This window comes from Lithobates pipiens, unplaced genomic scaffold, assembly GCF_037356315.1.
Source record: "Lithobates pipiens isolate NorthernLeopardFrog02 unplaced genomic scaffold, aLitPip1_a1.2 Scaffold_25, whole genome shotgun sequence".
Classification (NCBI taxonomy): domain Eukaryota; kingdom Metazoa; phylum Chordata; class Amphibia; order Anura; family Ranidae; genus Lithobates; species Lithobates pipiens.
The window spans coordinates 146,766,459-146,794,362 of record NW_027507787.1 but is presented as its reverse complement, the minus strand read 5'-3'; the positions used below and the strand labels follow the sequence as shown (position 1 = coordinate 146,794,362).

At 43.1% G+C, this 27,904-nt stretch overlaps 1 protein-coding gene across 1 annotated transcript in view; it reads left to right on the top strand.

Annotated features, from left to right (window-relative positions):
* ATRNL1 (attractin like 1) overlaps nucleotides 1-27,904 on the top strand; it is a 1,004,401-nt gene that overhangs the window by 653,227 nt on the left and 323,270 nt on the right. The window contains exon 26 of the mRNA XM_077454933.1: nucleotides 9,862-9,940. Coding sequence (XP_077311059.1) covers nucleotides 9,862-9,940 — 79 coding nt within the window. The remainder of the gene's footprint in view (nucleotides 1-9,861; nucleotides 9,941-27,904) is intronic.

Sequence of the window (27,904 nt, the reverse complement as noted above, 5' to 3'; positions counted from 1 at the left end):
GTTATCGGGAAGGGGAGCAAATGGGCAGGATCTGCAGTTTATTTAGCTGACTTAGTTCCCAGTTCATGGGGGCGGCATACTGTTATCGTTTTACCTTGGTTGCTAAAGGGCAATGTCCCAGCACTGGGTCAGGGACAGGTTTAGCCATCATACTGAGTTCTTACATTCATGTTAGGTCACTGTCAGTGTGATGTACAGTAATGGCTGCCATAAGAAAAGGAATGTTAGACAGAAAACATTTAGAGCTGGGGTCATGAATTCAGTTCAGTGAGTAAATTGTGCCTGTTTTCCCCTTCCTAAATATCAGCAATAACCATTGTGCTGTGAGAGGGATCTTCTTCATCCCCGGCGGGAAGGAGAATTGTGAGATGTGTTTTGCACAGGACTATTTAAAATCCGTTGAGTGCATAAATGACTCGATAACTTCCAGCGCCATTAGGTCGGCGCAGACTTTTTCCTGCCTTCCTTAGCTTACCGTCCAGCAATTTGGAATTTGCAACAATCAAGTAGATAACATGGCAGGCCAAGCAGCAGAATGGGCTAACGATAAAGAACGCCATTGAATTATTTTGCATCCAGGATGAAGCTGCTTCACTCTGGCAGCCATTCACATCTCTGGGTGTATAAGCGGAAAAATAATTTTACGGGCGGGGGATACCAAAGCTCAGTGCTCAGTGTATGACCATTAAGATCTCAGAGCGGAAGATACTATTTCTACCTGGAGAATGGTCATGGAGCGTGGGAAGAGTTTGGGTTAGTTCACTTGACGGCCCATTGCTCCTTTTAAGGTGATGATCAGATGCCAAATGGAGAAGTATAGAAAGCCCATAAGCAGATAACGCTGTATGTATAAAGCAATTCCCATCAAACACGATAAAGCAGAATAAAACTTTTAACAGATATTAGATATTGTGGAAATGCATTCTTTAGAAAAACCCAGAAGTGTTGTCACAGAGGTGCCTATGGGAGGGTGTTAGTATGGTAGACAGTAAGGGAAAAATGTCTTGATCAATTTTATTGTAACAGTCTTTTTTTTTTTATAATACCAATTGCACATTCTCTGTCCTATAGAGGATTAGGATGACGTCTGTTTCCCTTTGTCTCCTCCTTACAGCATTTAGTGCAAATCCATAGGGGATAAGGATGACACCTGATATCCCCCATGTCCCCACTCCTTATTACACCAGCATTATTATTAAGTGCCATCAACTCGAGTCCCATTTCCTAGCAACTTGATGAATAAAAGCTCTAAAAAGAAGTTGACTTTGTGCTAGTCTGGCGGGAGCTTCCAGTGTCATTTCCACAGCTGTAGTCAGTGTGTCCCACCCCCTGGTAGACGGTCTCCCTCTTCACCTGGTTCCTTCGATCTTCCCCAACCTTATTTCCTTCTCCATTGGTCTCTCTCTTCTGACAGTGTGACCAATTTGATAGTCGTAACTTCATGGTTCATGCTAATAGCTGGTGTAGTAAGGAGGAGAGACCAGAAGGGGATAGAGCATCATCCTTATCCTATATGGACCCATGCTACATGTTGGTTTAGTAAGGGGGAGAGACAAGAAAGAGATTAGACATCATTCTTATCCTCTATGGATCTATGCTAGTGTAGTATAGAGGAGAGACAAGAAGAGACTCAGACCTCATCCTTATTCTACATGGACCCATGCTACATACTGATGTAGAGAGAAGGGGATTAGGTGTCGTCATATTCTCTATAGGAACCCATGCTATGTGCATGGCGTAGAGACGAATAGAGTATAAGAGTATGCAGCATCCTCCTTATCCTCTATGGAATACCACCTTACATCCAGAATTGCCCAGCAGAGTCCCCCCCACATACATCCAGAATTGCCCAGCAGAGTCCCCCCCCTTACATCCAGAATTGTCCAGCATAATCCCTCCTTACATACAGAATTGCTCAGTGGAGGTCCCCCCCCTCAAACATCCAAGAGTGTCCAGCAGAGTCTACCCTTACATCCAGAATTGCCCAGCAGAGTCTCCCCTTACATCTAGAATTGCCCAGCAGAGTCTCCCCTTACATCTAGAATTGCCCAGCAGAGTCCCCCCTTACATCTAGAATTGCCCAGCAGAGTCCCCCCTTACATCTAGAATTGCCCAGCAGAGTCCCCCCTTACATCTAGAATTGCCCAGCAGAGTCCCCCCTTACATCTAGAATTGCCCAGCAGAGTCCCCCCTTACATCCAGAATTGCCCAGCAGAGTCCCCCCTTACATCCAGAATTGCCCAGCAGAGTCCCCCCTTACATCCAGAATTGCCCAGCAGAGTCCCCCCTTACATCCAGAATTGCCCAGCAGAGTCCCCCCTTAAATCCAGAAGTGCCAAACAAAGTCCTCTCTCACCTTTCAGATGGCAGAGCAGCAGGGCTAAAGTCAGGAGGTAGAGCAGGTCTGGAAGGAAGAGATTCAGTCCTCCTGTAATGCTAGGGGTGGGCCAATTGCATCACTGCTTGCTAGAACACTGGATGTTCTAGCAACCAAACACCTGGGGTGGGGGGGAGAACTGAACTGGGATCATGGCTGGCTTACTTGTGGCGGAGGTACCGGTATCTGTATTACTATACAGACTGGCATATCCACTGCCAGCCAGGGTTGCTGCGTGTCTGATAAAATGTTGTAGTGACCCATAGTTTGGAACACCTGCTGTATGAGGGAATCTGTGTCACATACATCAGTTTTTTGAGGCAGTTGTCATGAAACTTGCCACACATGTTTTCATTTCCAATCTTTTTATTGAAGTTTTTGACAGTATGTCAGTTTTATGTAACATATTGTAATTTAGAATTATCAAGGCAAAGAATGGGAGCCTGATGATGTGTGGTATGACTATGCAACAAACTAAAACTAAATTCTCCTAGAATGAGATCCTGCACGCTTACTTCAATTCTACCATCTCAGCTAGAGATAGCCTTATTCAGTTGTGAATATTCCACAAACTCTATTACATACCACTTTGACTTTTTTAGATGTGTAAGAGAGATAACCATGGCTGTAATAAATGTCAAAAGCAAACCGGGGACCTTCTTCAAATGCTAGGTGTTGTGAAAAAGTTTGTCCCTTCTGGTCACTAGTCACTTGATTTATTGCTACGCATTTTATGATGCCTAATATATGCAATCCAAAATGGTGTGTGCTAGAAGATTTGAACCTAGGCACCTATTAGAAACTATTTTTCTGTTTTTTAATTTTTTTTTATTAAAATTTTAAATAACTAGAAAAAACATTATTAGGTAGCAAATTCGGGTACAAATCAGTGTCCAAATAGTACATAATCTTGCAACCATAAAACTCCCCCGCACAAGCTGGAGGGTTAGGTAAAGAAGGGATACAAAGGAAGGAAAAAGGAAGAAGGAGAAGATAACAGCAGTAAGCACCCCCATTCCCCCCCAAAATAGCCATCTTTGTTTACAATAAGTGGCTGTTCATCATGACAAAATTGGTCAAGACCTGTGACACTAGTACATTACCCTCCTATGGGCGCCTCTGCAACAAAGCTTTGTCTTTTTGTTCTAATTCTTATTATTTTTTCAACATTCTAATGTCACTTACCATTTAAGTGGACCGAGGACTGGGCCCCGCACATCACCCAAATTTCCAGCTGCATGTAGACCAATATATTCTCCATAAGCGCTGATCATAGGTTGCATCTACTATTATATTTGGTAACTTGCAACCTTGTAAGGCTTACCATCCATATATTTTGTTCAGCTTTCACAATGATCTTATAGTGAGGGAAAAAAGTATTTGACCCCTGCTGATTTTGTACGTTTGCCCGCTGGCAAAAAATGATCAGTCTATAATTTTATTGGTAGGTTTATTTTAACAGTGAGAGACAGAATTGCAACAAAATATGCAAAAAATAAAAACGCATTTCAAAAAAGTTATAAATTGATTTGCATTTTAATGAGTGAAATAAGTATTTGTTCCCTATCAATCAGCAAAATCTCTATCTCCCAGGTGTCTTTTATACAGGTAATGAGCTGAGATTAGGAGCACTCTCTTAAAGGGAGTGCTTCTAATCTCAGCTTGTTACCTGTATAAAAGACAGCTGTCCACAGAAGCAAGCAATCAATCAGATTCCAATCTCTCCACCATGGCCAAGACCAAAGAAGCTGCCCAAGGATATCAGGGACAAGACTGGAATGGACTATAAAACCATCGCCAAGCAGCTTAGTGAGAGGGTGACATTACTTGGTACAATTTTTTGCAAATTAAAGAAACAATCTTCCGTGATCTGGGGCTCCATGCAAGATCTCACCTCGTGGAGTTTCAGTGATCATGAGAACGATGAGGAATGAGCTCAGAACTACACAAGAGAATCTTGTCAATGATCTCTAAGGAAGCTGGGACCATAGTCCCCAAGAAAACAATTGGTAATACCCTACGCTGTGAAGGACTGAAATCCTGCAGCGCCCGAAAAGATCAACCTGCTCAGGAAAGCCCATATACAGGCCCATCTGAAGTCTGCTAATGAGCATCTGAATGATTCAGAGGAGAACTGGGTGAAAGTGTTTTGGTCAGATGAGACCAAAATCTAGCTCTTTGGTATCAACTCAGCTCGCCATGTCCCCAAGAACACCATCAAACATGGAGGTGGAAACATCATGCTAAGGGGGTGATTTTTTTGCTAAGGGGACAGGACAACTTCACTGCATCAAAGAGACGATTGGCAGGGTCTTTTACCCTCAAATCTTGGGTGAGATCCTCTTTCCCAGGGCATTGAAAATGTGTCATGGATGGGTATTCCAGCATTACAATGACCCAAAACACAAGGCCAGGGCAACTAAGGAGTGACTCAAGAAGAAGCACATTAAGGTCGTGGAGTGGCCTAGCCAGTCTCCAGACCTTAATCCCATGTGGAGGGAGCTGAAGGTTCGAGTTCCCAAATGTCAGCCTCAGAACCTTAATCACTTGGAGAGGATCTGCAAAGAGGTGTGGGGCAAAATCCCTCCTGAGATGTGTGCAAACCTGGTGGCCAACTACAAGAAACGTCTGGCCTCTGATTGCTAACATGGGTTTTGCCACCAAGCACTAAGTCATGTTTTGTGAAGGGGTCAAATACTTATTTCACTGATTAAAATGCAAATAAAATTATAACTTTTTTGAAATGCGTTTTTCTGGATATTTTTGTTTTCTGTACTATTAAAATTATAGACTCATTTCTTTGTCAGTGGGCAAATGTACGAAATCAGCAGGGGATCAAATAATGTTTTCCCCTCACTGTATACTTTGTACCTTATTGATGATCACAACACTTTAATGCCCTGTACACAAGGTCAGACATTCCGATGACAAAATCTGTCAGTTTTTTTTCCGACGGATTTTGGCCCAAACTTCTCTTGCATACACACAGCCGCAAAAAGTCGTCAGAAAATCCGATCGTTCAGAACAAGGTGAAGTACAACACACGTACAATGGGACTATAAAGGGGGCAGTAGCCAATAGCTTTTGTCTCATAATTTATTCTGAGCATGCGTGGCACTTTGTCCGTCGGAATTGTCTACACACTATTGGAATTTAAATGATCAGATTTTGTTGTCGGAAAATTTTAGATCCAGATCTCAAATTTTGTGTGTCGGAAATTCCGATGGAAAAAGTCAGATGGAGCCCATGCACGATTGGATTTTCCGACAACATGATCCAATCGCACATTTTCCGTCGGAAAGTCCAACCGTGTGTACAGGGCATTACAGTTGTCCTTGTCTACCCTCTTTTTTTCTGAGGCTACACACGAGAGTACTTTTTTTTTTTTTTTGTGGGTGAATGGTTCAGAGCAGCAAATCAAGAGTGCATTAGTCACATGCACTGATATTGTTGTATAGAAAAAGAATAAAAAGGAAAACAAGAAAAAATGTACTAATTCATAGTAAGGATTCAAGGACCATGTTATAATCTCTTTAATAGTAGGATGGAACATTGTGTCCATCCAGTGCTACAACAACATTGCTTGTTATGTTTTCTTGCAGTCCTAATGAGATCCTCCAACAGCGTCATTCCGCCAAGGCCTTTCTCTGGCCGATGAGAACTGTATTAAAACTCTTCACTCTCCAATTGGGACGCGGTGAACTTTGTTTAGTTTCTCTACCATCTCTTCACCCTCCGAAGTAAATTGTGCGTCGAGCTCAGGGGACTGCGATGTTTGGCTTTGTCCATTAACTGAAAATCGACTTATTGCATTAGAGCGGAGGAGCGGTCGGCCTGAACTTCATCTCTTATTCCCCAGCTAAGCCGCCATCAATCACACGGCGCTGTGTGGGTGTTCTGCAGCTCACTCCCTCCGCTCAGCGACACGGCTTATTATATGTCACTTTACTAAAGAACTTTCCGCCGCTTGTAAAATTAAAATCTAAATTGTATCATGACATTGTCGGCAAACATTTCAAAAGCCTTCAGTCCTGGTAAGGCTGGAGGAGAGAAGAGTCCAGTATAATATTCTTACTTTATTGAGCAATAATTGCTGCAGGAGATCATGGGAAATTACACAAGTTGGGGGGACTCTTGTTTTCTGGTTGACATTAGCAGTCTGATTGATTTCACTTGATGCCAGGAACAGCTTAGGCTGGCCATACATTAAACAATTTTCCTTTAGATTTACCAAAACCATATGAGGTCAGACCTAAACACTTTCAATTTGTATGCAATCAGGCAGGCCCTTGCACTACATAATTGAAAGTAAATCTAAAGGAAATTAAATAAGAAAATTGTATAATGTGTGGCAGTGCAAGGGCCTGCTTGATTACATACTAAGTGAAAGTGTTTAGGTCTGACCTCATACGGTTTTGGTAAATCTAAACGAATATTGTACAAGAAAATTGTATACTATATGGCCAGCCTTAGATCACGTCAAGCTTGGCATCACATATATGTGACTAAAGGGTCAGTTGACTTGAAAAGTGATATTTTAGTTGGGTGTGCTGAAACAGCCCCTAGTCTCAACGAAATCTCCCTGCCATAAATTCTGACTCTGTTTCTGTCCACCTGCGAAAATTCCCTGGTATCCCCAAGAAATAAACTGGAAAATGGGTGTTTTCATTTTTTCTTTCTAAAATAAAAAACATTCATTGGTATTGCATAGAGCACCCCTGAGCATCCTCTTCTGGGGTCCCTGCTGGCACCGTCAGCACCTCCTTTTCTATGTCTACCTCATTGCAAACCACTTGCTAAGGGAGCAGACTTACCAGCTGGCTCCCTAGCTGAGCTGTGTGCATCCATAGACACAAACAGTGCAGTTTGGCCCCGTTCCCTGCTCACATGATTTGATTGAAAGCAGTAGGGACCAATGGCTCCTGCAGCTGCCTAATGTGGCACCGGAGGGGGGTGGGAGTTAGATAAGTGAAGCTTTCACTTTTGGGTGGAAATTTTTTGCCTATAAGAACCACTTTAATGTAGAAACAACTAGTGTGCTCTGTGCACTGTGTATCATAAACAGTTGTTGTTTATTTAAATATAATCCTTGTTTTCACTTTTATTTATCCTTACAACTCTGTGGGGCTGATCTCCTGCAGCTCCTTTGCAATCACTTCATGTCAACATGCATTTCAGCAATGGCTGCATGTCATTCCTCGGGGTGGGTATTCCTGTTGGTGACAACAATGGATCATGTCTGTGTAGTGAAACGGTAACTTGTATCGGTAGCCAGACAGAGTGACAACACAAGAGCACAGTTGAGAGACCAGGATAAAGTGTTACAGAAAGACATATTCCAAAGTGCTTAGACTTCAAAAGCAAAAGGAACCTTTTGTACAAGTTCACTGGCTGGAGTCAGATGGCTTGCATGCATTAAAGCTTCCCTTGATGGGTAACGTGACTCAAACTATAATATAAAAAGGTGCATCAAAACCAAAAGATAAGGGAATCCGAGATGCTTTTATTCCTTAAAAATTTGATCATATGAAACATCCAATGCATTTCAGGGCCAAAAGCACTCCATTTTCATCAGAGCTTAAAAGAACAAAAAAAAAGTTAAAACTCAAAGGGGTTGATTTACTAAAACTGGAGTGTGCAAGATCTGGTGCAACTTTGCATGGTAGCCAATCAGCTTCTAACTTCAGCTTGTTCAGTTATGGCCCGTACACATGATCCAAATATCGTACGACAGAACGTAGTCTTTTTCTCTTAATAGTCGTAAGTAGCAATTGAATAAGTAAACAAAGTCATGAAAATTCTCGTACGACAGAAAAAAAAATCATAAGTGACGTCATCTGTTGTAATGATTGGTATCGTACAAGGAAAATTTTTGCGCTTGTCCGATCAAATAATATCTGTTGAACTGTCATGATCAGCTCTCAAAAGTAGTGTACACACGATCCGAAAATCGGACAATTCTTCCTTGAACAACAGTTTTCATACGATATTCGGATCGTGGGTACAGGCCATTAAGCTTTGAGAAAACTCGGAAGCTGATTGGTTTGTATGCAGAGCTGCACCAGATTTAGCACTCTCCAGTTATAGTTAATAATTCCCAAAGGGACTTGTAATGAAGCTGATCTGTAATAAGACTGACCTTAAACTTCCTAGTGTAGGACTGTTGCTGTGCTGATATTATGAGCTGTAGCATGAAGGTTTCACGTCCGTCTTATTACAGATATACTTGATTAGTAGTCCACCAAAGTGGTTATTTCATTTTTTTAATGCTTGATGAAGGGTGGGTGTGTCTGGTCCCCGAAACACGTTGGATGTTTTATGTGATCAAATTTTAACCGCTTCAGATCCATGCTATAGCCAAATGACGGCTACAGCGTGATCCTACTTTGCCGGGAGGGTGTCAATAGACGTGCTCGAGAGGCCTGCGTGCCCCCTGTGATCAGTGAGTCTGAGACTCTCTGGATCACAGATTGGAGTAAGGGGTCGATCTCGACCCCTTATCATGTGATCAGCTGTCAGCCAGTGACAACTGATTATGTGATGTAAACAGAGCCGGTAATCAGCTATTTCTTCTCCTCACGCTGATAGCATGAGGAGAAAAACAAAAGCCGATCACCAGCGGCTGTCAGAGGGACATCGTTCCCAATCAGGGAGAGTAGCCCACCAGTACCACCTACCAGTGCTCATAGTGCTACTTATCAGTGCCCACTGTGCCACCTATCAATGTCACCAATCGGTGCCTCATCAATAGTGCTGCCCCTCAGTACCACCTATCAATGCTCATCAGTGCCATCTTATCTTTTCCCATCAGTTCCACCTTATCTGTGCCCATTACTGCAGTCTATCAGTACCACCTCATCAGCGCATATCAATGAAGGATTTTATAACAAACTATGAAACATGATTTTTTTTTTTCAAAATGTTCCATCTTTTTGTTTAGTGAAAAACAAAAACCCCAGTGGGGATTAAATACCACCAAAAGAAAGCTCTATTTGTGTGAAAAAAAATGATAAAAATTTAATTTGGGTACAGTGTTGTATGACCGCGCAATTGTCACTCAAAGTGTGATAGCGCTGAAAGCTGAAAATTGGTCTGGGCAAGAGGAGAGTTTAAGTGCCCAGTAACCAAGAGGTTAAACAAACACATCTTGGATTCTAACCTTTTTGTTTTGTTTTTAATGGTTTTGGGGCTCCTTTCTTTATTAAAAGTTATAGAACCGTGTCACCTTATAACAGGAAGTGCCTGATCAAGGACCTCCATGACAGGATCACCAGAGTTGTAAATTATTTGAATGAAAGCTGCAGATTTAAAAAAATAAAAATAAATAAAAGTTGTAAATGACTTGTGAAATGACAATAACATGTTAAAGAATAGATGAGATTTAAGTGATTGGGTTTACATCTGCTTTAATATTTGTCCTCAGTAATTGTTTTGTTGGATCTTAGTGTAATATTTTCATCTCTTATCTGATTATCTCTCTTTAGCTGTTTCCTGTCGCTCTTGCTGGTGGCCGCGGTGGTTTGGAAGATTAAACAGACATGCTGGGCCTCACGGCGGAGAGAGGTCTGTCTCTTTTGGAATTTTATTTTACTCTTAAAATGCTCTTCTGTTGCTGTGTAAAGTTACAATGCGATTGTTTTGCAAAGTGAAATAAACAAGAGCAGGCATAACATGTTAGATATGTACTGTACAGAGAACAAAGCTGTGGGAGGGGCCCAGCAGGCCACACCCACCACAGGTTAGCTGCAGAAAACTACAGGAGGGGGTGGAGACGAGACCAGTCACCCTGCACAAGGAGAGAGAGCAGCAGTGAGTGGTCTTTATTACAGGAAGCTCCACTGTGGCAAAGTACAGCAGTTGTTTCAAACTGGATTACTGCTCAAATACAGAGGAAATACATAAAGGATACTAAAATTTCAAGGATAACGCTACTTTCATGGGAAATATAGCAAATAAAAAAAAGTATAGCATATACAATTGGGACACAAGTCATTTTACAATTCAATTTTGCAATTGAATGTTATAAAAAAATGACCTTTCCATTTCAATCTACAGCTCTGGAATTTCCTGTAAAGTGCAATGCAATATGGCAGCCAGGAGGTGTTCTGTACACAATGTGTACAGAACGCCCCACAGAAGCATAACTTTCTGCTTGTATGATTGGCTCACTGATTTTCCCGGCAGTCTGCACTAAGATACAAATCAGATTTCAGGCATCCCCTGCAACAAAAAAAGTAATTTTTGGTGAGATACCACCAATAGGAAAGTATGTCTAAATTCATGCAGACCATGCAATTTTCTTCATTCGTGCCCTGCAGGTGCTGAAGCTGATTGATAATTATGAGGCCACTCCCATTAGATTCACTTTCCCACATGGACACAGAGAAACGCACAGGGATTTCTTCAGAATAACAAAAGGTTGGAATCTGCAACAAAGTTTGTTAAAATCCTTTTAATGTACAGAGGTCACCCCAGAGGAGAAGGTTTTTTTTTTTAAAAAAAAAGGGGGGTTACTCTTTAACAGTATATCTTCTGCTTGTATTTAGACAATATTTGTTTTGCCTGGAGTTCAATTTTAACTACTCACCTATCCAGCCCCCTCGTTCCTCTAATCTTCACTCCATTGCAGAGCTATGGCATCTTTACATCCATTGCTTCCGGGTGTGTCCGATGTCTACATTTCTCATTACATCTAGTGGCCCCTACATCACTACAAGATATAGCGGTGATGTAGGAGCCAGAAGATAAAACCTAAGTGTGTAGTGGGAAGCACTGCCTAATGCAAAAGTCTCAAACTCAAGGCTGACAGTTACAAGCATGACTCCCAAAGGTAGGCATTATGGGACTTGTAGTTCTGCAACAGTTGGAGAGCCGCCAGTTTATACCCCTGGCCTAATGGTCCTGTAATCTATTTTTCACAAAATTGTACCTTACTATGTTCCTCCGTCTTCTTGTAATGTCCTCAGTTATCTCCTAAACTATTCTCTTTGTTTCCATCATTTCCATTTGTTTGGACCAAGCAGTGAATGTTACTTAAAATGTAAAATTTGCAGCACCACTGAATAAAAATAAAAAGGCTATTAAAGTGCAATTCATAAAATTGTGCAAAAAATAAAATAAATATATATATATATTGAGTCTACTCTTCCAAACTGTGTCTTCCATATTCAAAATAATAATAATAATTAATTATTTTTGCTGTGACGACTTTGAAAGGGGTGCACTGATAACGATATCGAGTATTTGTGAAAATGCTCCTGATATCGATACTTTGCGGTGCAATTTGCATCCATACAAAATGAATGGGTGTGAATCACACTGCAAAGAATCACATGCAATTTGAACGCATCGCAAATCGCATGTGTTTTCCCACACTGCTCCTGTGTAAACCCAGGCTGAAGTCACTATGACAAGCCTGGGTTCACATAGTAGCAGTGGGGAAACCGCATGCGATTCAGACAGGAATTGCACAGCATTTCCCATCAAATCGCATGCAATTATTTGCAGTGCGATTTGTGCCCATTCATTTTGTATGGCTGCAAATCGCATTGCAAAGTATTGGTACTCGGTATCGCCAAGTACTTGACCGAAAGTGTCAATACTCGTTCTCGCCCATAACAATCCGGTATCGGTGCATCCCTAGTCTTTGATCTTCCACCAATATTACAACATGCATCAACAACCGCCATCTCTGCACACTCACCAGCTCTCTGAAAAGGGAAGCAGTAAACAGCGCCTAATAGATGAGAAAAAGGCAAAATCTCCACTGTACGACCCCTTTCACACTGCCAGCATTTTTCAGGTGCTACATCGCTAAAAATAGTGCCTGTATAGCTCCTTAAAAAAAACGGCTCCTTTCACTCCAGTGTGAAAGCCTGAGAGCTTTCACACTGGAGCGGTGCGCTGGCAAGGCGTCACAAAAAGTCCTGCCAGCAGCTTCTTTGGAGCAGTGAAGGAGCGCTGCGATACCGTCGCCAAGATGCCGCTCCGGCAGCGTACTGCGGGCGGATTTAACCCCTTTTCAGCCACTAGCAGAGGGTCAAAGCCACCCCGCTAGCAGCCGAATAGCGCCACTAAAACAACGGTAAAGCGGCGCTAAAAATAGCACCACTTTACCGCCAACACCCTAGGCGGCGCAGTGTGAAAGCCGTCTACAGGTGATGATCCCTTGGTCTGATGCTCCTCTCCAGCAGGGAGCAGCTTTCAGTGACTTTGTTAATGTCTAGCAGGAATGCTCACCACATGAAGCCACAGAAGGTGATATATATAGTGTGATATTTTAATTTATAAACTAATATACCATATACAATTGCGACTCAAGTCATATTGTAATTGAATGCTATCATAAATGGCCTTTCCTTTTCAATCTGCAGTGCTGTAATTTTCTGTAAAATGCACTATAACAACCTGGTGGAGTTCTGTACACAGTGCACTAAGATCCAAGTCAGATTTTGGAGTTATCCCCTTCAACAAAAATGACATTTTTGGTGAGATGCACCCAATAGAAAATCACTTCTAAAGGGATGCAGACCCTGCAATTTTCCTTAGTAGAGCCCTGCAGGTGTACAGCTGATTGATAATTATAAAACCACTCCCATACAGATTCACTGTACACATGGGCACAGACAAACATACAGGGTTTTCTTCAGAATAACAAAAGGTAGGGATCTTCCGGACCGCCCAATGCACATATACTGCGACAGGGCGGCCCGGCTGCGTGAAATGATGTACCTGCAGATCGCATGTATATAACAATTAGCGCCGCCCCTAATTATCACTAAAGTGCTGAACTGTAAATACCAAACACTGTACATAGAATATATCAAAAATATCAAAATATCAAAACTATCGCAGCTGCTGTACACTTTCAGTGAGTTCACTTCACTTTACAGAAATTGATATATATGTGCATATAGTGCAGCACTACTGATGTGATAACTCTCAATATCGGAACCTTTGTGCAAATTTTATATATATATATATATATATATATAAAGCAGGAAAATCATCACAATTTACTACGGCATAAAGTCCTTATTGTAAATATATAGCAAAAGTAAAGAAACAATTCTTGATTGCTGTGAATGTCCATAATTATCAATCACCACGTGCTTCTCTTTAGACACTGCTAAATCGTGCACACCTCCACATATTATATCTGCTCACCTCACCAATGAGTCAGACAGACTCAAATATAGATAATTTACTCTCACGCCTTAACAACCTCTCCTTCCACAATGGATCAGCTGTTCACCTTTAGCACTTTGCTGTTTCAACAACTTCCAATAAGATTCCCACAGATACAGAGTGGATCGTTCATTTAGACCACCTCGCTCCTTAGCCCCTGTACACACGGTCGGAGATTTCCACAACCAAATCCGTCGGATTTTGCCCGTCGGATTTTGTCCATTGGATCTTGTCCGAAATTATTTATTTCAGGCACTCTGTGGGTTGCATACACACGGTCGGACTAAGTTGTGGAAAAATCCAATCTTTCAGAGCGTGATGGCGTAATTTCGTTACGATGGGACTACATTCAGGCCAGTAGCCAATAGCTTTAATGTAGGAATTTGATCTGAGCATGCGTGGCACTTGGTCCGATCAAAATTCTCATGATCGGAGTATGTCCGATCGGCCCAGTTGGTCGGGAAATATTTCCAACATGTTGGAAAATTGGGTCCAACGGATATTCCGACGGAATCAGTCCGATGCATACCACACACAGTCGGATTATCCGACGACACGGTCCGATAGGACTCATTCCGACGGATTCTCTGACCGTGTGTACAAGGGCTTAGACTCTTCTCCTCTCTTGGGCTTATCGTTTCCAGTGTCCTGCAATCGAACACAGGAAACCTAGTGCTCTCTGTTTTAAAATGTATTAAATCACCCCCCACTAAAAAAGGACACTTACAAGATAAAAAAGCAAAAATTGCATGTGTATAATACTATAGCGTCCGCTCGCTCACCACCATGGCTGCGAGACGTCACGTGCTCAGCTCCTCCCCTCTACACGCATATCGACCTCTGGTCTTCCTCAGCAGTACCTGTAAATCGTTTTGTGCATTAGATACTGTGGGTGGGCACGCTGGCGCGCTGAACATAGGGGGAACACGTAAGCAGGTCCCTCGATGTTTGCCGGAAACCCGCGATCACTCCAAAGAGAGGCAAAACGGGGGGATGGCTATGTAAACAAGGCAGATCCCCATTCTGAGAGGGGACAAGATGGAAATCAGGAACAGCAATTTCTGTGTTGTCCCAGTGAGCCGATCCCCCACACAGTTGGAACATACTGAGGGAACACAGTTAATTCTTTGATCGCCCCCTAGTGTTATCCCCTTCCTGCCAGTGTCATTTGTACATTGATCAGTGTATTTTTTTATTTTTTTTTAGCACTAATCACTGTATCGGTGTCCACTGGTCCTCAAAAAGTTTCACTAAGGGTCAGATTTGTCCGCCGCAATGTCGCAGTCCTGGTAAAAATCACAGATCACTGACATTACCAATAAAAACAATAAAAAAAAGTTAAGTCCCTAAATCTATCCCCTATTTTGTAGACACTATAACTTTTGCGCAAACCAAACAATATACACTTATTGGGACTTTTTCACCAAAAATATATAGAAGAATACATATTGGCCTAAACTGATGAATACATTTCGTTTTTTTACATTTTTTTTCTTGGATATGTATTCTAGCAGAAAGTAAAACATTTTGATATTTTTTTCAATTTTGGCGCTTTTTTTGTTTCTAGCGCAAAAAATAAAAACTGCAAAGGTGATCAAATAATACCAAAAGAAAGCTCTATTTGTGGGAAAAAAAGGACATCAATTTTGTTTGAGTACGTCGTCGCATGACCGCGCAATTGTCAGTTAAAACCACGCCATGCAGTATCGCAAAAAACGGCCTAATCATTAAGGGGGTAAATCCTTCCGGAGTTGAAGTGGTTAAAATCCCTGCAATGTACATACAGTAGATCACCCAGGGGGAAATGTTTACTCTTTGAGTAAATGGTAAATGGCCATCCATTAAAACTACAGATAAAATCAATTTCCACATGAAGCAGTAATGAAAACCATAGAATAGCACTCTCTAAGAGGGCCACCAATCCCAGAGCCAGAAGAGGCGGTCACCTATAGCTCCTCCCAACATGTTTTGTGCAATTGCACGTCTTCAGGGGACTCTATCAATCTAGTGTATCTTAGTTGCAGTCAAGTGCACTGCTCTGTGTACACACCCATAGTCCATCAAGGGAAATTAAATAAGAGATACGACAGCACGCTACGCATGCATTAAAAGACATATAAAGAACCCTTACACTAGTGAATGTATACATTTTCACCACTGGACTCTCTATTCCAAGCATCAGCATCTAGAATCTTCTATACTGGCTGCTACTCAAGGGCCTATGCATGCGTACTACAGTACCCCCATGCATACAATTCACTGTTAATAAAAGTCGTTTCCTTTACCGATAGCTGAGTGCACCAGTTATCCTTTGATTCCTCTATGGTGTGTGCAGATTAAATTGAGCATAGCGGTTAAATAGACCCAAAAACCACAGAGAAAAAAAAAACATTTTTATTTCAGGCACTCTGTGGTTTGGCTGGCGTACAGTCAGGTGCTGGTGCATAAATTGTACAGCAAAGAATCCTTATTAATAAATTCCATGTATGTGTGTTGTATCCTGTGTGGGCATTGGCTTATGAATAAAATATTCCGTGAGCAAAGAATGTTGACGCAACATCTATATGTGATCTTACACACATATGCTTTAGTAAATCCAAAGTGTCGCCCTAGGTGAGCGGATGGTGCATGTCCAGGGAGCTTTGCTTTGCTTAGGGAGTTGTCGCCGTATTCCAGAGTTTGTTTGCTGTGTTGCCGGGCAGCTGCATAATCTCCATCGTAATTATGGGCAGCGCTTGTCTCTGAAATGGAAAGCAGACGTTTGATCTGTGAGCTGGTACATATGGCAGATGTACTGACAGGTGTACGCACGCTAAGGGATCGTCTGCGACACACAGACAAGCTGCCCGCTGCTGTGCCCAACAACCCCCAGGAGAGGATGGGGGGCGCAATGCCATGTGGTACATCTGTAACCCAAGGACGCCATACCGTTGTTAGTGCAAGTGTCTCCTCGTACACACCTGTGACAGCGAATGTTTGCTTTAACCTTTATAATACGTCTTGTTTGGAAGTGAAGGATGAATGGAAATTTCCACCTTCAGGCAGCTTTAATCCATTGGTACTTACATGCTCCCCTGAAACCTTTATTAAAGAGTGATTATTGTCCCTTCAAAGTTTTTTAGATATATTTTGTAAATGTTTTTAGATCACGCCAGCCATACATGGATCAAAATTCAGACGGTTCAGCCGGGACTGGGAGTGCTGATTGCCGCTTTAAACAAGCTGCTAGCAGGCTTCAGAACTTCTTAAAGCTTGTTGAAAGCCTTCTGAAGCATGCTAGGAGCTTGTTGAAAGTGGTAAATCAGCATTCTCATTAGGATCGGTGTTCAACATTTAAAAACTGATCCCCAAGGTTAATCTCTGAGGGCGGAGTGACACACATTGCTTGCGTGATCTGGCTGGCGCCCGGGCTAAAGGCTGTTACACTTTCTTACCTGGGGTTTGCAGAGATGTGCGGCTCATATGGACATTTTCTTCCCTGTACATTGCTGTCTAGAGCCAAAATGAGCTCTGTTATAGCCTGCATTCACAGTGGTTGGCTTTATTGATTGACAGTTTCAGTTTGGGATCACAGGCCTTTGACATAGGTTAAAGTTATTATGTAAAAGAAAAAAAAAATATGTTTCCTGATGGCTAGTAGGTTCTGTGTTCTAATCTTCTCAGTGACTTTAAAGTGTTACTAACCCCAGGCCCTGCATTCACTATATCTGGTCTCCCACAGTACACAGGAACATGGAAATGCAATTATTTTAGTAAATATAAACTGCTAAATACCTTTTCTCATCAGCAGTGTATAGCAGTCTTGTGACTTCTATCAGTGCCTGGTTAAAGCTTAGAGAAGGAATTTTCATTATACTCTGATTGTCCTATGAGGCTGCAGGACCCCTGACCCTCCGTCTGGACAGTGCTGATTGGCCCTGTGCTGATCACATGCACTCTCCCCAGAGAAGACAGAATCATGCAGCCTTTTTACACAATGCAGGTTCCACAGTGAGTATAACACACATGCTTTACTGCACAGGATGCTGCTATGAATGTAGACCCGCTCGATATATCTGTATAGAAGGTGCATGCTTGCTGTATTGTCATTGTTTTCTTGATGAAAGTCCTTTTGAAATTCGTAACAAAAGGTGCGCTAGCAGGACGGTAAAAAAAGTCCTGCTAGCAGCATCTTTAGAGCGGTGTATTCACCGCTCCTAAACCGCTCCTACCCATTGAAATCAATGGAGCAGCGTGGCTATACCGCCGGCAACCCTTTTTCGGACACTAGCGGGGGTTAAAACTGGTTTTAACCCCCGTTAGCGGCCTAATATCGCTGTTAAAACGATGGTAAAGCAGCGCTAAATGTAGCGCTGCTTTACCGCCGATGCCCGCACCGCCCCAGTGTGAAAGGGGCTTTAGAGAGTTCTTTTCCATGAGGTGCCATGTTGAACTTCCAGTAACCAGTATAAGAGATTGAGAGCGATAACACCAAATTTAACACACCCGTTTGCCATTCACACCTGAAACCTTGTAACACTAATGAGTCACATAACATCTGGGAGGGAAAATGGCTAATTGGGCCCAATTTGGACATTTTCACTTAGGGGTGTACTCACTTTTGTTGCCAGTGGTTTAGACATTAATGGCTGTGTTATTTTGAGGGGACATAACATTTACACTGCTATACAAACTGTACACTCACTACTTTAGATTGTAGCAAAGTGAAATTTCTTCAGTGTTGTCACGTGAAAATATATAATAACATTTATTATGTAATTTATTATGTAAAATGTAAGGGGTGTACTCACTTTTGTGAGATACTGTAAACGGTGTGCTGACGACGCTTGGTTGTTCCCGAAGATAATGGAGGACAGTGCTATCCTTTAACTTGCCATTTTCAGCCAAACCCTGGGTCAGTGCACTGTATGAAGTGTGCTGCATCTCAATATTTCATAGATCTCTACTGTTCGCAGTGACCGAACCCTTATTTGTAGATACTGGAGAAAGATTAACCCCAGTGTAAACTGAATATTGCATATTATATCACAGCTCAGCTGCACTTTTTATGGCTCCTGGCTTCAGGCTGTCCGTGTAATACAGCATAAAATCAAAAGCCTGAAAGCTGCCCAGGGCGCACAGACTGGATCAGAAAAAGCTTTATTCCTCCGCAAAACGGCCGAGCGGCTGTGGAGGCGATATGTGCCGTGGGAATTGGCGGCTCAGATATGCTGCGGATGGCGAGTCTGGCCTAGATTGTCCATGACGGATGACAGAAACTGGAAAGATCGATGGATTACTCTAGCTTCATCTCTGAGGGAGCCCCAAGGCTGAATGGCTTCTGTGTGGTGGTTTTGGGCTCTTCAGTTTTGGTGACAAGTAAGGCCTCATGTACACTGCTGCTGGTAAACGGACGTTCAGAGGCAGTTGGCTGCTTTTTTCAGCTGCCCCTGAACTCATCCAATGTTATCTTATCAGTACATGTACACAGGTTCATTTAATGTGTTTTTTAGGCAGTTGAGTTTAGAGGCCTTTTCTGGAAAGCAAAAAAAAAAATGATGCTGAGTTTAGACCTTTCATGCATCAAATGCTTCTAAACGCTGTTACACGCGTTTAGCTGCTGCTGCGTTTCATTTATACCCATTTTTCATTTTTGGCTATTTCGAAATTTTCGAAACATAAACACGGCATGAAAATGCGGCAAAACAGACGTTTTAAATGTGGGTTACTATCTGTCAAATTAAATCATTCAGGAGAGGTTGTAAAAAAGTCCTGTGTACATTAAGCCTAATAGTTCAAATTCAAGTAATGAAGTCAGCCCTCCAGGGACCCCCATATAATCCAAAGCTTCAAAATAGCCTAAACCTAAATCGTCGAAAGGGGTTCATACCTACAGTGAGAGAGAGAGAGAGCGAAAGACAGTCCAGAAAATACAGGAGCACACCGGAGGCTGCTCGAAGACACAGGTGTCATTAAGGCACTCGGGGAACACTGGAGTCCCAGGATGATGCAGGATGGTCTAGGTAATGTAACACGTTTTTAAATTGAAGCACCATACCACTGCTGAGAGGTCCAGATACAACTTTATTCCATTAAAAGTCACAGGTACAATCCATAAAATTTCCAGCTTGAGGTCCAAGCTGCCAAATAAGCTGCTAAGGCGTGTGCTTGTAATTCACATGGGAAAATATACAATTGTAGGTCCAGTTCACTTCTGATTTGTTAACATTGTTGCCATTCAAGCCCTGATAAAGGGGAAGGGGGGGCTTGGACCTTTGAAACGCGTTGACTACCTTTTTTGGATTGTACCCCTGACTTTTAATGGAATGGAAAGTTGTATCTGGATGTCTTAGCAGTAAAGTGGCACATCAAATCCATTAAATTATTGTTACATTACACTACAAGTCAAGGAGACTGTGAAGATCCTCTGGGGTGTAGAAACTGCCTGTCCAGGAACCAGATCATTTACAACAAAATCTATACCTTAAGTCAACAATACCAGTAAGATAACCCTACGGTTCCAGCTCTGTCATTCCACTTTCCTCAACAGTATGCTCTAGGGGTCGCAGTGTGAGAACTGGGTATTAGTGGGTGTCACTGGATGCTGGGGTCACTGGCATCCACATGGTGCTGTGAGATCCCAGGGTGATGCAGGATGCTGTGGGTCAATGAGTGACCCAGAAACGTAGGTGCTATTGGAAGCACAAAGGCCACTGGGGGCCCAGGAGTGCAGGGATAACAGGACGTGCTGGGGGTATTTGGAGACCCAGGAGAGCATGGATCACTGGAGATGTTTGACATGACTGGAGACACAGAAACACGGGTCACTGTCATTGGATAGGAGTCACTGGAGACCCACAAGTCCAGGAACAAGAAGCAGGGTGTAGGAATGTAGGTCAGGGGCACATCGAGACAGAACACCAAGACAGGAATGAAGAGCATAGGCAGGGCTTTAGCCCCGGAAGGATTTATCCCCTTAATAACCAGGCCATTTTTTGTGATACAGCACTGTATCGCTTTGACTGACAGTTGCACGGTCATGCAACATTGTGCACAAACAAAATGTGTGCCCTTTTTTTCCCACAAATAGAGCTTTATTTTGGTGGTCTATGATCACCTCTGCAGTTTTTATTTTTTGCGCTATAAACAAACAAAAAACAAAAAAAAAATTTAAAAATGTACTTTTTTTCTATAATATCCACAAAAAAAAAAAATCTTCATCAGTTTCTTCATCACTTTAGGCCAATATGTATTATTCTACATATTTTTGGTAAAAAAATTCACAATAAGCGTATATTGATTGGTTTGCATAAAATGTATAGTGTCTACAAAATAGGGGATATATTTATGGCATTTTTATTATTATTTTTTTTTACTAGTAATGGCAGTGATCAGCGATTTATAACAGGACTGCGCCATTGCGGTGGACAGATGGGACACTTTTGACACTTTTTTGGGAACAGTGACATTTGTACAGCAATCAGAGCTAGAAATAGCCACTGATTACTGTGTAAATGTCACTGGAAGGCGTTAACGCTAGGGGGCAATCAAGGGGTTAGGTGTTCCCTAGGGAGGTGTTTCTAACTGTGGGGGGAGTGTACTGACAGAGAGTAGAGAGAAATCACTGTTCCTGATCACTAGGAACAGCAGATCTCTCTCTACTTCCCTGACAGAACGGGGATCCGTTTGTTTACATTGACAGATCCCTGTTCTGGCTCTCTGGGAAGCGATCACGGGTCGCCGTCAGACATTGCGCCTGCCAGCCGCACGCATCACCTCTGGCATTGTGCTCTTAAAGCTACCACTGTACAACTACAGCGTTTTGCGCAGCTGTGCCATTCTGTCTTTGTAGAATGGTGGCAGCTGGTCGGCAAGCAGTTAAATACACATCCTGCAACAGGCATCATGTAATGACTGATTACATGAGTTGAACTTCTTGCTGCTGAGAGACACCCGCTGGTGAATACCAGAACTGCAGCCTATGGATCGGGGAGCCACAGTGCCGCCAACAGGTGAGCCCTTTCCTGACACTCTGGAGCAATTCCACCATTTTTTCAGCACTTTCTTTACACAAGGACGAACATAGAATGTCTTGAACACTGAGTACATACACACATGGACTGTTGATAAATTAAGAACTGTTTCTGGATGAGTTATTTAAAAAAAAAATTATTTACACATATTGAGTTGGTTTTTGGTAAGCGCTGTCACTCCTTACAATTAGGGGATATACTACGTCAACCTAGCCTAAATGATTTAAGGAAATCACAACAGTAGCTTGTCTGTCCTGTCTATCTACAGGATACAAATACACTCTATTGTCGAAAGTACACACACATGAACTTTAATGGCATCCCAGTCTTAGTCCGTAGGGTTCAGTATTGAGTTGGCCCACTCTTTGCAGATATGACAGCTTCAACTCTTCTGGGAAGGCTGTCCACAAGGTTTAGGAGTGTGTCTATGGGAATGTTTGACCATTCTTCCAGAAGCACATTTGTGAGGTCGGGTACTGATGTTGGACGATAAGGCCTGGCCCGCAGTCTCCGCTCTAACTCATCCCAAATGTGTTCTATCAGGTTGAGGTCAGGACTCTGTGCAGGCCAGTCAAGTTTCTCCACCCCAAACTCACTCATCCATGTCTTTATGGAACTTGTTTTGTGCACTAGTGAGCAGTCATGTTGGAACAGGAAGGGGCCATCCCCAAACGGTTACCACAAAGTTGGGAGCATAAAATTGTCCAAAATGTCTTTTTATACTGCCCTACACTGGAACTAAGGGGCCAAGCCCAACCACTGAAGAACAACCCCACACCATAATCCCCCCTTCATCAAATGATTTGGACCAGTTCACAAAGCAAGATCCATAAAGACATGATTGAGCGCGTTTGGGGTGGAGAAAATTGACTGGCCTGTACAGAGTTCTGACCTCAACCTGACAGAACACCTTTGGGATGAATTAGAGCAGAGCCAGGTCTCCTCCTCCAAAATCAGTGGCTGACCTCACAAATGCGCTTCTGAAAGAATGGTCAAACATTCCCATAGATACACTTCTAAACCTTGTGGACAGTCTTCACAGAAGAGTTGAAGCTGTTATGACTGCAAAGGGTGAGCCAACTCAATATTGTACTCTACGGACTAAGACTGGAATACCATTAAAGTTCATGTGTGTAAAGGCAGTCGTCCTAATACTTTTGATAATATAGTGTAAGTAATAATCTGCCACAATATGTGCTAAAATCCTTGCAATGTATATTATTGACCCAGAGAGTAGATCTAACTCTAACCGAGTGACAATTTTGCTAAGGTGGGCAGCACAGTGGCTTAGTTGGGTTAGCACCTCTGCCTTGCAGCACTGGGGTTCATGGTTTGAATCCTGGCCAGGACACTACCTGCATAGAGTTCACATGTTCTCCCAGTCCTTGTGTGGTCTTCCAGGAGTTGGCCCTAGTGCATGTGTGATAGGCAGGGACTGATGTGAATGTACAGAATGTGAAGTGTTGCTTTGTTGGCACTATAAAATACCTGTAATAATAAGAAATATTGTGTATTATAAAAATTTATGTTTTGTTTTCTCCCCATCTAATACTTAAAAACAGATACACATCTGCATTTTCCCTCCACCACGTGTCGTCTGTCCTTCACCAAGACACTCATACTTATCGGTTCCGACAGGAGATGGTATCGGAGAAATTCCTGTAAACGGCGTCCTTTCTTTACATTTCCTGATCTTTAACTAGAAAAATAAACTTTTCATGTCTGTACCTGATTATCTCGCTGTCTGTCCTCGTATCAATATCTCGCTACTTAATTGTATCCAAATCAGGCCGAGAGAGCCTGGATAATGCCACAGTGCTGCGATGGCAGCTGTCAGCGCCCGCTCTAATCGCATTATCCGTCTGTGATATTTCAGGATAAAAATAAATGGCCGCTCATACATTAACCCTTCATCTTCATTGCAGGTGAAGAGGAACGGGTGATGGGGAAAGAAAACATTCACTCTGAGGATCGGATTGTAATGAGATTCTAAAGAGAGAGTCTCATGTGGTCACCAGCCCAGATAGCAAGCAATTGTGCTGCAAGTATGAAAATGACTTGCTAAGCTATTGCTAGACTTGCCAGGCTTCACAACTTTGTTGCACAATTGCAGCAAGTCCGCATTACATGACTCCAGATCAATATTCTTTGCAAACATTCTGCAAGTCTGTTGCAAGTTCTGGTTCAGTTTTGTTGTGCAATAGTCTTCCCACCACAGGGGGCACTGTGGCTGAATTTTTATGCTCTAGACTTGCAAGGCTCTTGCTGTAGACTCGCCGCTGCAACTTTGCTTTTGCTAGAGACTTGCCATACAAATTTGCTACAAATTGGAAAAGTGTCGACTAGAACTTGTGCTTCAAGTGCTCTGCAAGTGTACAAACCTGCCAGTGAAAATGTACAAGAAGTTAACAATTCAACACTGCCACAAATTTTGTGACAAGTTATCCCTGATATCTGTGAAATTCCTTGCATGTAACAATGATCCAATGATATTTACAAAGAACCTGTAGGCTAAAAGGAGCTTCCAGTGCTAACTTATTTCTGGAGATGCATGCTCCAGGGCTGTCATTCTCAAGTAGCCTCCTGTATTAGAAGGCCATGTACTTAAAGTGGTTGTAAACCCTTACAAACCACTTTGACCTACAGGTAAGCCTAGATTAAGGCTTACCTGTAGGTCCAAGCAATATCTCCTAAACCTATATGGTTTAGGAGATATTTGCCCGAAGACAGGCACCGCTGTCTACGGCGCATGCGCCGTAGACAGCGGCGCGCAGGCGCACTAAGCGCGGCATTCTCAGCGTCGGAGCTGCCGCGCGTGTCAGCTCCCGTGCGCATGCGCGGGAGTGACGTCATCACGGCTTCGCCGAATGACAGCGGCGGAGCTGCGAGACCCCACCAACAAGATGGATGCGGCGGACTACAGGGGACAGCGGCGACTTCGCTGGCTCCTGTGTCAGGTAAGTGACACATAATGGACTACTATGCGATGCATAGTAGTCCATTATGCTTTGCCTTTGCAGGGAATGAAAGAGGAAGTAAACTCATCAGGGTTTACTTCCTCTTTAAAGCGGACCTTCAGTAATTTTTTTCACCTTTCTATCTATTAAATCTTATGCTCTTGTTGTTTTAACTTTGGATAGTAAAACATATTTTTTTTCTGTCAGTAAATACCTTATACAGCCCACTTCCTGTTTCTTGTCTGGTTATTAGCCTAGGCTTACGACTTCATGCACAGCTCTCTCTCTCTCACTCTAGTGAGAGTTTGCCTGGGGGGGGGGGGGGGTGAGTCATAAGAGGGCCAATGAGTGCTGCAGAGCTGCCCACAGTTAAAATGGATGCAGCCAGACTCAGTGGAGGGAGATTTCTGCAGCATATTTGGCAAGTACAGAATCACAGTATATATATAAAATAATATGCAATATGCAAATTGGCTGGAGGGAAGCTTCTGAATGGTAAAGATGTTTTTATTACAAATTATGTGAGCAGACTGCAGTTCCTCTTTAAGAGCATGTGGCACTTATTAGAGATGGGCTGGGGCATGCACGATCCCGACAGGAAGCCGACACTGCACATGACTAATCACAGGAAGTGAGACATTTCCTGATCTGTGCAGCTGTGGATTGGGAAATGTCTCACTTCCTGTGATTAGCCGTGTGCATTGTTAGCTTCCTGGAAGAATGGGGCAGATGGGACCTCGAACACGCCCGAGCCCATTCCTAGCACTCAAAGGGGTTGTAAACCCTTGTGTTTTTTCACCTTAATACAGCCTATGCACTAAGGTGATAAAACACCTGGCAGTCACTTCCCCCAGCCCCTTCATCACCTCGGCAGGAACGTGCTGTCCCTCTCTTCACAGGGTCCCGGCTCTTGATTGGATGGATTGATGGCAGCACAGCCATTGGCTCCAACTGCTGTCAGACAAATCCAATGACGCAGGGGGCGGGACTGAGTCCGGTATTAGTGTCTGTGGACGCAAATGCTGGACCCGGGAGCGTGCCTGCAAGGTAACCCCCTTAGAAGAGTGCTTCTGCTAGGGGGTTATATGATGCAGGGAGGACCCACAAGAGCTGCCAGGGGACCCCAGAAGAGGATGTTTTCCACATGTTTGTTATTTAAAAACATTAAAAAACAATCCTTTACAATCACTTTAAAGTGGAGTTCCAACCAAAAATTGAACTTCCACTTTTCCGGTTTCTCCCCCCCAGATACCCAAACAAACCACGGGTATGTACGCCCCCCCGCTGTCTTCTGGGATACACACGGGTCCCAGAACACAGCAGGGACCAGTGAGATAACACAGCACAAGATGCGCATGCACAGTAGGGAACCAGGAACTCACTTCCTGATTCCCTTACCAAGGAATAGAGGGATAGATCGGCTTCGGGTGCCGACATCACGGGCACCCTGGACAGGTAAGTGTCCTTATTTTAAAAGTCAGCGGCTGCAGTATTTGTAGCTGCTGACTTAAAAAAAAAAAAATTAATCGGAACTCTGCTTTAAGTGTCAGGAGACCTGACAAGTATATTCTTCTTTACAGTTAGACTTGGCAGTGCACCAAGGGTAAGATTGCCAACTGTGGAACATGCAACTGAAAAACTGAAAGTCAACACCGTTGCAATCCTTATTTTTATATTGTGACTGTTTCCATTTAATTGTGAGATGTTCCCACAAATGTTTGTGTCTCCTCTCCTCCCACAATTATGAGATTCCCTTGCAGTATTTTGTGTCTCTGCCCCTCCCACAATGGGGAGATTTCCCTGCAGTATTTTGTGTCTCTGCCCCTCCCACAATGGGGAGATTTCCCTGCAGTAGTTTGTGTCTGCCCCTCCCACAATGGGGAGATTTCCCTGCAGTATTTTGTGTCTCTGCCCCTCCCACAATGGTGAGCTTTACTGCAGTAGTTTGTGTCTGCCCCTCCCACAATGGGGAGATTTCCCTGCAGTAATTTGTGTCTCTGCCCCTCCCATAATTATGAGATTTCCTATTTTTATTTATTCTCATTATGAAAGAGAGTGACACCATCAATTTGTCTGGTGTTAGTTAAATGGATCTGTATTTTCCAGAATCCCTGATTTGTTCCGAGATTTCAAGCGGCTACTTTTTCAGTGGAAACCTCAGCGGCGTGTTCGGCGGCCGTTTTAGCCACGGATTTTTAGAATGAATTCTCCACCCGCACAATAACTCTCCCGATAATGAAGTGTCGCTGGCTCAGTCATAGATCTGTGTTTACATGATGGTGTATTTTGGCTCTTGTGGTGACACGATTTAGATGAGATGCACCATTGTCACGTCTCGGGTAATGTGCTGTCTGCGTGCAGTAATTAGCAGTCATGGCGCTCTGCTGGGCGGGAGTCTGTGTGGGGTCGCTATAATTAATGGAGGAGCACTGTGTGGGGTATCACTGCAATGAGACGAGGTTCTTTACACCTACCAATTCCTGACACACACCTGCCACCACGGGGAGAAGTAGAATTAATTATCACCGCTAATTATTACTTTCCTATTTGCATCTCTGATGTTGTTTCCCCCAGAAAATATGTTGTAGAAGAACTCCGCATAGTGCTGCCTGTATGTGGTTAGACTGTGTTTCTATATTTAGATTTTAATAAAAATAAAACCAACTGTTTATGATATGCTATGACTAAAGCCTTGCTCACAGGGGGTGTACTATACCATATACCTGTGCAGGGCCATGTTTACCTGCACGTGCAGGCAGTCCCATTGAAGTCTATTAGGGCACAGCACCTGCACGCACACAACTGTCGTGTCACAATATTACATCCTGGTGGGTGCATGTCCCTGAAGGCAGATAGTGTGAGTTCGGGGACATACACCCGCACCCTCATGGATATCATTGGGATACAACGGCTGTCTCCTAATAGACATCAACAGGACTGCCTGCAGGGAGATGCGTGGAACACCTGTGCATTCCTGTATGGGTAAACATGGCCCGCTGTGGGCATACAATATAATTTGCCGTGTGTGAATGAGGAGTTACTGCCAGAAACATGTCCAGAAATTGTAAGCTGTGCTCCTCTGTGGAGGTGAGTGAATAACCTAAAATCTGCGGTGCTGGCATTTGTGTTCTCCACTCAGTGACATTGGCAAGGCTAAGATGAAATCATCAGTCTGCTGCAGGCAGGAGGAAGCATTTCTTCAGTCTCCTCTCCCCCCAATGACTGCAACTTTGAAGCTTTGTTATCAGGTCACAAGCTGAAAGACTTCTGCGGGGGGGGGGGGGGGGAATTGATCCATGTCATGTCAGACATTTGAGACCACAGCCAGGAACTATACAGACACCAGGGATTACATGATTGCGTCATCTCTG